Source organism: Macrosteles quadrilineatus, unplaced genomic scaffold, assembly GCF_028750875.1.
Source record: "Macrosteles quadrilineatus isolate MER2022 unplaced genomic scaffold, UCM_ALF_1.0 Scaffold_4__1_contigs__length_99947679, whole genome shotgun sequence".
In the NCBI taxonomy this organism is placed as follows: Eukaryota; Metazoa; Arthropoda; class Insecta; order Hemiptera; family Cicadellidae; genus Macrosteles; species Macrosteles quadrilineatus.
Genome location: NW_026542597.1, coordinates 29,971,154 through 29,983,753, shown reverse-complemented (window position 1 = coordinate 29,983,753; position 12,600 = coordinate 29,971,154). Strand labels below are relative to the sequence as shown.

General features: G+C 35.2%; 1 protein-coding gene across 1 annotated transcript in view; it reads right to left on the bottom strand.

The window, feature by feature from the left end:
* LOC128991965 (centromere protein I-like) overlaps positions 1-12,600 on the bottom strand; it is a 30,515-nt gene that overhangs the window by 6,705 nt on the left and 11,210 nt on the right. Inside the window, exons 7-13 of the mRNA XM_054415278.1 lie at positions 11,745-11,839; positions 8,074-8,228; positions 3,419-3,539; positions 2,431-2,513; positions 1,368-1,474; positions 985-1,176; positions 576-700 (exon numbers count right to left, since the gene is read on the bottom strand). Coding sequence (XP_054271253.1) covers positions 576-700; positions 985-1,176; positions 1,368-1,474; positions 2,431-2,513; positions 3,419-3,539; positions 8,074-8,228; positions 11,745-11,839 — 878 coding nt within the window. The remainder of the gene's footprint in view (positions 1-575; positions 701-984; positions 1,177-1,367; positions 1,475-2,430; positions 2,514-3,418; positions 3,540-8,073; positions 8,229-11,744; positions 11,840-12,600) is intronic.

The following is a 12,600-nucleotide window of genomic DNA, read 5'->3' as shown; positions in this document are numbered from 1 at the left end:
AAAATGGGAATTTGAAATTACAATTTTTTTCTTCTTCTGTGTGACCATTTTAGCACACACCAACGCTTCAACATAGTATATTTTTTTAAGCTTTACAAAATATGGTAGTTTAGGGAGAAATTTTAAGGGTAAAAAAAAACACCAAAAAACCAGGGTTACTATACCCATAGTCTGATCTTGCTAGTTTGCAGACTCGTTGGAATAAACGTAGATTTACACGTTTTGACGTTTGTACTGAATTTCATCACAATCAGATGATTTCTACTTGAGTTATTTTTACATGAGAAGTAGTTGTGCGAGGCGACCCGTTTTTCATATAACTGTGTATATATTTATAATACACTGGGGACATCAAAATGAAAATGTAAATTGGGCCCGGGTCAAGGTCTTACCATGCAACCTACAGTAGCTTATTCCCTAAATGGGAAATTCGCTAACAACATTTGTGCTAAGTGCATGGACTGTTTTTAGTGACACAAGGTTTTCAAATTCTTCCAAAAAAAAAAAAAAAAAAAAAATGATAATAATACAAAACTAATGATGCAGCAAGGTATAGAAGTGGCAATATTGTTTACCTGAGCAAGAGCCGACATATGCTTATGATAGTGTTGGGGTTTTGACTTAGCAAGCTTTGCAGTACGACTCCCTCTGAAACCACAGTAAACAATGGTAAACCACTGGCCGCCTCTAGCACGTTGATCTGAAAACAGAAATAACAATTGTTTAGTGTTTGGTCTACAGTACCTGGGCACTGGACTTATGTATGAACATAAAAAAAATCCAGTTAAATGTTGACACAGAAATGAATGGATACGTTAAAATAGGTAGAATGGAATATACCTTTTTCAAATTTGTACACTTTTGAATACCTTGTTACTCTGATACTTTATGTGTACCAATGACTTTTTAATTGCATGTACTGGTCTTATTACGAATAATTTGTATTTCAAATAGTATCTTTGAGCGATAACTCTTATTACGTACCATTTCATAGAATTGTATAGACTCCATCAGCAGAGATGAGGAATCACGCTCCAAAGTGAGTCCCAGCATGATCAGGTTCTCCGTCCACGACACCAACGATTGCAGCATAGTCTCCGGCTCATTGGTCCATTTGGGACCTCGCTTAAGGAAAGGGAACGGAATACCCTGCTGAACCCTATAGACATCAGCAAACTGAAAACACAAAAATGCATACTAAACACCATGGATTTGTGTTTTATGGGACTATAAAAACAGGTTTTGATGACATTTAGAACTTGCAATCTTGCTATATAGGTAATACATAAATCATAATAAAGTAAGTGAAGTTTCATGTATGTTGATCCATTACTAATGGTGAACACACTTGCTAACAACATGCCTACCATGTTTCTGATGAGGTTAGTCAACATCTGAATGATTTTCTTTCGCATGTTGACAGTGTTGGTAACAAACAGAACGTGCAGCGGACGCAAAATGTTGCAAGCAAGCTCTGAAACAGTTCAATACATGAAATTGGTCAAGTGGCTGCACAAGCTGTAAAAAAAATAGATTAAATTGGAGAAGTATCAGTGAACAATCAATTAGGAGGTGATATCAATTAATCAAAAGGTTAATCAATTAAGAAAACATGATTAGATTAAGGCTGTATAAGCTCTGAAACAGATTGATATTTCACAGAAAGATTATAAATTATTCTTTGAATCTATTTTTGGGACTTGCACAACAGTATATATTTATTCTTCAAACACTTCATTGTATTTATTTTTTTAACACTGTAATAATTTACATTACATCGGCTATGTTAGTAAATCTTAATTCCTCCTGTGATGTCGATGACCAAAATTTCTGGATAGACTGGTGTCAAGGATAAAAACTAAAAAAAAACTATATACACTATTCACAATGTTTTAGTCAGATGGCGTTGAGCCTATACTTGGTGCAATGCATCAAAGTATTCATCGATTGAGTACAGGGGTCAGTCGAAAAGCCAGGCTTTGACTGTTTTTGGAAACCTGTCTAAGGCCCCGTCCTAGCTGGGCGGCAAGAGTGACACGACCGACAAGATACAAAAACATAGTAAGTAATTGGAGTGTTCTAGCTGAGCAGCAAGAGTGACGCGACGGAGCGGCATCCACCACAGCTGCCTTAGCCCGTGGCAGGTTGCCTTGTCACGCCACTCATTGTGGACACATTTTGCCGCTGTCAGTAGCAACAGTTGGTCACATCGCTGTTGTCGCCCAGCTAGGACCTATAAGGGGGAGATCGTTGTACATCTTCAGAGCCCTAATCCGGAAATAGCTGACATCAATAATAATTCAATAACAATCATAATTTGTATATCAATATACAAAGATTAGATTTATATGTTAAGATGCATGCTCTACAGATAAGTATTTTTTTAGGCATCGTAGATACTGTTTTTGAGTTTCATGAAATCCAACTGACCTTTAAACGAATGAAACGTAGCCCATTCAATAAGATTCATTATGCTGTGCCTGTGATCCACTCCATCCCAGTTCAAAAGGTATCTTTAAAAAATCACATTATGTTAGATGATTACCTACTCAGGAATAGCTTGAAAAACTCATATGTGTTTTGTGACTCCCTTAAGAAGAACTTTTTAATAGTTAAATAAAAAGTTTTTAGCCAAAAATAAATAGGAGGCAATAGTTTTTTTATCTTTATTCTCCTTGTTGTATGGTCTGACTAAAACTCTAAAAATGAGGTGCCGGAACTGTAACCTATTTTAACGTGATTAGTACCTATTTATTCCAAAATTTTTGTCGTTCCGAAAGAGAGGTACCGGAACGTCGATCCACCATGTTCTGCCTCAAATCGAGCACTGCATCTAACTTATTCCTCGGTCATTTCGTTTTCACTATATACAATTTTAACTGTGATCAACAGTGTTCTCACCAAGTAAATAAAAGGTATCTAGTCACCTATGTTTTTGACAAATAAAAAATCCTGGCTAAAGGAACCAGCTGATCTTAGCATTAACTTTTGAATACTGAAGTACATCCCATTTAAATTGACCAGCTGTAGCGGAATTTTAATCAAACCGAATACATAGTTGACTGAATGTGAGTCTCTTCCAGAGTGGGTCGAAATTCCATTGACATGTCACTTTATTTTAAACTCAACAATGATGTGACATAAAAGACACTGCTGTAAATATTAAGCTATACATTTAGAATGACAAAGTTAAAAATTTGGTGATTCGTTGTATTTGACAGGAATAAGTAATTGATTGTGGAAACTCCATCAATGGCTTAATTCAAATACTTCCAAAACTGGCTACACCTTTAAGGTGGGAATGACATGTCTCTTGTCATTGTGTGAGCTTGGTATCATTAATTCTACATCTACAATTTACTAGAAACATACACAGTGATGTCATACAAATCTAATCTCATCGTAATGCAAAACATACCCACTCAAGAACAATGTCACAGCAGGCAACCCTTGTTGTAAGAAAGTCTCGAGACAACAAACCCTTCTCAACAGCAGCTCAGCATCTTCTTCGGTACTTTTGAATTCTTTGTAAATCAAAACTGGAAGCAAAAAGTTATCAATCTGACAGTACATGTTTCCAAGGTTAGTTATTATTTGAACACATTTTCATTTTGAACTAGTTTGTGGGCCGAAATTTCATTTTCAGGATGGGGATAAAAATGTCATACATTGGGTGCAAGACTAGCATAACCTGACTTCCAAATTCAACCACCTATGCAGTATTAGTGGGAAGAAACGACTGGAAGTTAAACTGCATGTACTTGACATGTGCTGCAACCTAGGAGTTAAATTTAGAATAATTGTGGTTGCACTTTAGTGAAATTGTCCATTTTATTTTTACCCCCAGCCAGCCCAGACAGCACGTGAGCTTGGACTAAACTTGGTTTTTACATATTTCTGAATTGCTATGACAAACTTGGAGTTTGGAACCCACTACAAATTTAAAACAGCTTTGGTTAAGTGAACTTGTGTGAATGCACCAAAACTAAACTTGTTTTATTTACATATATAACCTGGTTGGCCAAGTCCATAATTTAAACACCTAACCAGACCCACGACAAGCTTGTTCATGTGAGTCTAAAGTGAGCAGTGCCATATGACAAAAGAATTTTCCCTCCACCCCTACCCAGAACGCTCCTAAAACCTGTTTCTTTGTGCTGAACCACCATTTTTGTTGGATTTAGACTTCCTCCTCACTCTCAGTTGTCAGTTCTCACTTATCTAGTTCTGGTGTTGTGAGTTACTCGTTTCGTTACTATATAGTTGTGAGTTTTGTTTATGGTTTTGATACCAAGACGAATCAAAGAAGAATTAAGGGATTCCTGTAAAGGTAAGATTTAAACTCCATTGATAAAAAAATATACTTGTGTTGGTTAGTCTATGATGATATAAGTAAGCTAAGTTAAGCAAACAATTAATTTCATAGCATCAAGAACCCGTAAAATTTTGTTTATAGCCTAAATCTTTTGTGCTTTAACCTTTGACATACTCAGCGCTTCACTGAATCGACGTCACTCAATATACTATACTCTATAGTCTACTGCTGAACTCAACAGAACAGTGCCAAAATTTGTGTTTAACCTAAACCATTATTACGTTGTTTGTATTCAGTAGCCTTATTGATGTGTAAGTTCCATCACACGCTGTAATCATTATAAAAGTAAAATAGTAAGAAATAAAAGTTCGATAACAATTTTAAAAACAAAGGTAAGTTAACACCCTGTGTTTGCAACACCAACAAATTCCAAATAATCAAATAATTATAACAAATAAAAATAATGAAAAATGATTTTAATAATAAATTTTAATAAACCAAATAATTCTAATGCAATTGTATTTTTTATAGATCTTCTGAAGCAGGCGGTGGAGTTGATGGGTTCAGAAAAGAAGTTGAAGGTGAAGGTGAAGTGGAAGATAGTGGGCATTGTATTTATTATATTAATAAATTGTCTTGAAATGTGAATGTCTTGATTTCTAAACCTCAAATATAACCAATATTTTTTCAAGATCACTCATAAAATAGGCTTCATTTTATCATAAATCTTTCTTGGTAAAAAACAAATTATAAGAAAAAATGTGGGCTAGCAAATGAATGGTGTGAAACAGCTTATATGTCAAATAGGTATAAATTATATTACTACTAGCAGAGTACCCGTCCTTCGTACGGGGTTGGCATATAAGTATAAATGCTTATTGTAGTTATGGGAGAGGACACGGTTTAAGAAAATTACATTAACATATGGTTTGACAGCTCCATTTAAGTAATGTCAAATAATGTTTACATTCAGGCTAGTGACATCATTATTTTAAATTTATAATCCTTACCCTCTCTGTTCTAATATTCGTGCAGTATTTAATATGTTTGAACCAGCTGTGTGGAATTATGAAATTAACATTCATTTGACAGTTAGTTCTGCTTGTTTATATTTTTAAACTTTGTAGGTTTGTTCTTTGTTACCATGGATACCATCAATCAATATCTATTCTATCTATCTATCTATATATTAATAGGCAAGCATGTTTCTTTAAAACCTTTTTTCTCAGCTCGTGTGAGTCGTAGGGAAAATCTACGCATACCGTTGGAAAGCTATTTTCCTGTAGGTGTGCAGAATCCCTTTATAAATTTAAATAGGCTCAAAGATAAGCACAAAAAATGAGTTTAAAAATTTGAAAAAATTAACATGGATCTTATGCGTTGCTATGCTGGTTACGAAATAACAACGAAATATAAACAGAAAATCAAAACAAATGGAGGAAACTCCAATCACATGTTTTATTTACAGTGTGGGGTGAAAATAGATAAGTGAGTACATTACATATTTTTGGTCGAGTTTCGACCACTGGACGACCTCTCGTCTATATATTAATAGGCAAGCATGTTTCTTTAAAACCTTTTTTCTCAGCTCGTGTGCATCGCAGGGAAAATCTACGCATACTGTTGGAAAGATATTTTCCTGTAGATGTGCAGAATCCCTTTATAAATTAAAATAGGCTCAAAAATAAGCACAAAAAATGAATTTGTAAACTTAAAAAAAATAACATGGGAGTTATGGGTTGCCATGTTGGTGACGAAATAACAACAAAATATAAACAGAAAATTAAAACAAATTCCTATCACATGTTTTATTTACAGTGTGGGGTTTACACTGTACATTACATAGTGTAAGAAACGGCCATGTGGCCCTAACTTTGTCTGAATAAATACATAATTTTTCATTTCATATAATTTTAATTTTTTCATTTAATTTCATTTACATATTTTTGGTCGAGTTTTCGACCGCTGGACGACCTCTAGTACTTATTTAATACGCAAGCACGATTTTTGTGACAATTACTCCTCCGAAACTACTGAACCGATTGACATGTTTTTGGTGTCATTGGAAAGAGCGTAACGTGAAGTTGTGCAGGAAACCTTCTTTTTAAGGAAATAATTAAAGAGTGAGGCCCTGGGGCCCTTTAAAGTTTCGTATTTCTCCATAAGGATAACAAGGGAGATAATTTTTATTTACAGAAACATATGTTTGTTACTTGAAAATAGTCAAAGTCTACTACATAATAATTGCTGTGTATTATGACTGTTAATGTATACTACATTTCAATCAAGGATTGTGTGCCTTAAACTTTACTCAAAATGGATCTCACTACTTTATTTTCATGCTGGGAATAGTAAAATTTAGTTGAGAATAAGTTACCATATTTAGAAAATGTTACTATAATAATTGATGTATTTAAAATCACAAATCTTTGACATTATTAATTCATTAGAAACGAAACAGCTGATCGAGAAATCAAACAAATCATCTACTTCATGTGACTAATGTTTTTACACAAACATAGTTTTTTTAACCAATAACTTGATTCTTTTTTACTTATGGGTGTATTTTGAGTTGGCAGTTATGAAAGCACCTTTTCTAAATTCATATGTTTTTGCGGGGCATTGAGCCGCACAGGTTCACTAGTTTACTTTTAAATCTCTCACCTCAATTTTTTGAAAGCCCACGGGGCAGAGCCCTAGGACAATATTGAAGCGGGAATAGTTCTATATGTATCCTCGGAGCTGTAGCTTCATTTGTGTGCAATTTGAGCCCAGTCGGTTCAGTAGTTTTTGAGATTACCTCATACAAACACACACACACACACAGACACCACCTCTTCTTTATAATAGTATAGATAGATAGATTACTATAGCCTATTATAATAATTATTATTATTATCTCTGATCATGACAGTAATTGAAGTATATAAAACTTCGTACCAAGTTCTGAGTGAGTCTATAGGTGTGAGCTTGTTTGCCCAAGTCTAAAATGTGCTAAAACCAATTCCAATATGAGTCTAGGCCAAGTCCAATATGAGCCTACTAAAAGTGGGCTTGGGTCTCCAAGTCCATAATGAGCCTGTTTAATTTATCAGTGTGAGCTTGTTTGCCCAAGTCTAAAATGTGCTAAAACCAATTCCAATATGAGTCTAAGCCAAGTCCAATATGAGCCTACTAAAATTGGGCTTGGGTCCCCAAGTCCCGAACAAGTCCATAATGAGCCTGCTTAATCCACCAGACCCGTTTTGTATCCATCATTCCAAGCTTAGAGTGGGTTTGTGCCCATGAGTTCACTGTAGGTTTGGGGTTGGGACTTGGGTTGGACTTGGGGAGCCAAACCCATAACAAGTTGAACAACTGCCAACTTCGGTCTCTAAAACAAGTCAAAACCAAGCCTACAGACTTTGGTCCCTGAGTCTAAACCAGGCTTGGGGACTTGGGCCAATGGACTTGGAACAAGTTCCCAGCAAGCCCATTGTGCTGTTGGGGAGGAGACCTCAATGTCATGTATTGAATTACTTTTAATTTATTTTATGCTTTTCAAAAGCTATCCACATAAATCATTACATTGCATTCATTATTCATTGCATTCATTATTCATTGCATTCATTGCAATTATTCATTGCATTCATTATTCATTGCATTCATTGCAATTATTCATTGCATTGATTATTCATTGCATGTAGAGCATTGCAATGCAATTGCATAAACTGTTTATAGTTAATACATCTTGAATCTTTTTCATTATCTTATCTTACCATTCTGTAGTGTCTGTAGAAGGATGTTTTGTAACCGAAACTGTAGTTCGATTCCTTGATACATTAAAGTAAAGAAGCCGACATCATTGTGCAGAAGAGCCATGACGTTCTGTGGGATGGGTACTTTGCTGAACCTTCTGCCAGCTTGCTCGACACTGCAAACATATGATGCCAAATAGTTATGGTTAGAGGAGTGTGGTGCTTTAGAACAAGTAGGGGTTTTGAATTTACTTTAACTAAATGTTACCCTAGTATTCGTGTCACAATATCTTAAGGTGTATACACGTGATTGTTATTGATACGTACTTGTCCAAGGCATTCTTTCTCTTGATTACTTATAAGAATAAACTTTTAAATTAATGAGAAACAAATTATATCAAAGAAAGGAATTCACACTTTTATTTTGATTACACAAACATAAACATGAACACAGCTTAATATAAAAAGTAAAACATATGATATTGAAACAATGTACATTTAAACAGTTCAGAGGCAAAATTGTCAATGTTCCAATACTCCCTTCACAATTTTGAAACTAAATGTCACAAAGTCCAATGTTTACTTTAAGCTGTGTAAACGTTACTCGATTGAGAGGTTTAGTAAGGATGTTGGCAAGTTGATATGTTGTAGATATCAACAAGTCCTTCCAAGAATCTTTCTCTGACGAAGTAATACTTAACTTCCCAGGACACGAGCTCCTTCTGGTTTATCCACCAAAATCCAAGTTTTATTTTCATGAATGGATTTTATTTCATCGCCCATAGCAGCCTTCCAGTCAGATGCATCATCTAACACCATTGCTTCCTTGTAAGACCTTGGAAACATCTGTGTTTCTGATTGAACCAGCATCAGATCAAAATTTCCACTGCTCATCCAACTTGGTACATTTTTCACTCGTTTTCCTTGTCGCAACACGTCTTTTGTGGTTTCATTTTTAGACAATACAACACACTCGTCTTGCTCACCTCCCTCCAAAACAGTAGGAGTTGCCACTTCATCAGTTTCCACTTCCGTGGTTTCATTTTGAGACAATACATCACACTGCTCACCTCCCTCCAAAACAATAGGAGGTGCCGCTTTGTCAGTTTCCACTTCTGTTGTTTTTGAAGTGATGTCAAAATGAACTACATCGCTCGAAAATGGCTCATTATCAGGAGCAGTACTTCCTTGGGATATCTCAGATTGAAATATAACATCATGGCTAATAACAGTTTGCCGTTTGCTTGGTACATACACTCTGTATCCATCTCTCAAACCATGATACCCAACAAAGATTCCGTCAATGCTTTTAGCATCCCACTTTTTCCGCTTTTGCTTCGGCTGATGTACAAAGCAGTTAGTTCCAAATACTCTGAGGTGTTGCAGACCTGGAACACTCTTACCCGACCACAATTGCAGTGGTGATTTGCCATCTACAGGACTTGGTCCTGTAAGATTAAGGAGGTAAACTGCAGTATTACAAGCCTCACCCCAAAGAAACTTCGGCAAGCCTTTCCTCTGAAGCATAGAACGAGCAGACTCCACAATCGTTCGATTATCCCTCTCAACAGAACCATTCTGTTCAGGACAGTAGGGAGAAGTTGTACGTATCTTAATACCATACTCCTGAATGATTCTCGTAGTTTCCTTTGATAGGAATTCAGACCCGTTATCAAACAACATTTCTTTTATGATCTTTCCACCTTGTTTTGCTTCTGCAAGAAAGATGCGCATACAATCAGCTACTTCACTTTTATTCTTTATGAAAAATACTTGGCGATACTTACTGTAGTAGTCTTTAAACAATACAAAATAGCGGTTACCTCCAAGAGAAGTGACCTCCATAGGTCCGCAGACATCTGTACTGATCAGTTCACCAACCACCTCAGGACAAGTTGGACGAGAATGAAATGGACCACGATGAGATTTATCAAGAACACATCCATTACACAGACCCATGTCTCCAGTCACATTAATTCCATTCATCTTCAAAACTTGTTTAACATGGCGTTGATTCTGATGACCTAGCCGTTCGTGCCATAGCTGTAAAGAATCTTTCTTACATGCAAGTTGTACAGTGGGTTGTATAGGACAAATAGCACGCATGTTAAGAAAATATAAATCCCCATGCAAACGTCCAGTCAATGTAACAATACCATTTAGGGTAAATTTACATCCAAGATTGTCAGCAGAAAACACATGGTTCTTCTTCGCTGCCTTGCTGACTGACAACAGATGAGCTCTAGAATTAGGTACATACAAAACGTTTTCTACAGTCGTTTGAATTAGCTCCTTACCAACTTTAGTTTCAACAACAATGATCCCAGATCCCTCGGCATAACACTTTTTATCAGAAGCATTATCACTGAAGCCAGACATAAGTTGTGGTTCTGAAAATTGTGAATACTCTGTAAAATATTCTTTACACCACGTTACATGATGAGTAGCACCACAATCCGCAATCCAAACGTCCCGATTTGCAAAAGTTAACTCATTCCCGCTCATAAAACTATGTTTTGCAGACACATCCTTCTTATCAGATGTAGACTTCTTTTTAAGTGGACAATCAGGAACCTTATGCCCTTTTTGTTTACACTTAAAACAAAATATCTTAGTTACCTGCTTTTGATTCTGATTACTCTGCCCTTGTTTTTCTGTTTTAACCCTTGTACCCATGGGTTTTGAAACATATAAAGCAGTTTTAAGTAACTCCACGTTATCACGCTGCTCTATGGTGCAAAGCTTTTCAACTAGTGTTTTAATTGTTCTATCCTTAGATGGCATATCTTCCCATACATTTCTGAATTCACGAAAGCTTGGCCCCAAAGTAGATAAAATTCTTGCAATTAAAACTCTATCACTAAGCTTTGATTCCTTTTGTTTCTCAAGTGCATCATTTAATTCGGCAAAATGTTTTTGAAGCTTTGCAACATGGGTAGCTATGTCCTCATTAGGATCCCGATCCCACGTAAAAAACTCTTCTAGCAAACGATCTAGCCGTTGTTCACTAGACTGTTCATACACAGATATTAAACAATCCCAAACTTCTTTAGAAGTCGAGCAAGTCAAAACCAGTGTAGATGGTTCATCGCCTAGAGATGACATAAGGTATAACATAGCAGAAGCATCTTTTCTGTCCCAATCTGCAATAGCATTTTGCTCAGATCCAGAGATGTTAGTAATAGGTCTTACTTCAGATCCCATTATGAAATTTAACAAGCCTTGTTGTCTTAACAACAACTGGATAAGCATCTTCCATTTAGTCCAGTTACTTGCACCCAAAAGTTTCTCTATATATATTTTTTCATTTGAATTTGCCATAATGTCTAACCAATTTTATACTTGTTCCAAGAAAAAAGTCAACAGTTACAATTGCAAAACAATGAAGAAAATAATTATATAGCTTCTTTAAAAGTAATTAAAAAAAAAAACCTTGTTTGTAGAATAGCCCATAACCTATTGATACGTACTTGTCCAAGGCATTCTTTCTCTTGATTACTTATAAGAATAAACTTTTAAATTAATGAGAAACAAATTATATTAAAGAAAGGAATTCACACTTTTATTTTGATTACACAAACATAAACATGAACACAGCTTAATATAAAAAGTAAAACATATGATATTGAAACAATGTACATTTAAACAGTTCAGAGGCAAAATTGTCAATGTTCCAATAATTGTCAACTTACCTATCCGGATAGCATGCTTTAAACTTGTCGATTCCTTCAAAGTTGTATGTTGGCAGAGGAATCAACGAGCTGATTTTATTTTCGTCATTGAAATACTGAAAAAACACGATTTTATTAGTAACTGAATCAGAATTAATTACATAATAGTGTCCACTAAACACATTAAGAAGAGGTTTGCTGGGTTTTGAAATTTGGGATGGATAAAACTGAAAGCAAATAAATTAAGAAAGGAAAAGGCATTTTGAGTAGTAAGTATCAAATAGTAGCATATGCATATTAGCATTGACTTTGGACACTGACCTATCCATAGTTCTATCAATAGTCAAAAACATTATTATTGACCATTTTGCTGTAGTTAAAACATGTATGCAAGTTAAACTAGAGTCAAAGTATGGTATTAAAAAAGAGAAAATTAATACCTACATTATTGCTGCTGCAATAGATTGAACCTTAAACGGCACAAAATCTCAGTGGATCATCACGTTTGTTACACATCACAATAGCATGAAAAATAACATATTTTTAGGTTTTGTAGATCTCAGGTCATGGTTTGAATAAGAAATCGATGATATTGTTTATTTATGTTTTACTACTTACTACTTCACTAACAAAGGTTTTCTATATGCGGCTTATAGGTATTTTTCAGATAGATTTGTATATTAGTGTAGCCTACTAATTTTTATTTAAACTTAGTTATGCCACCTAATATTTTTCACATAGTTTTCATCTCCCAATTTGTTCTTGTAACTCCATTTACATAATATTTTCACCTCATCATATCTTCTGTCATTTATTTATTTATTGCATTTCATAAATAATGTTATGTTTGGACGCAACTACAGTCAACGCACAGGCT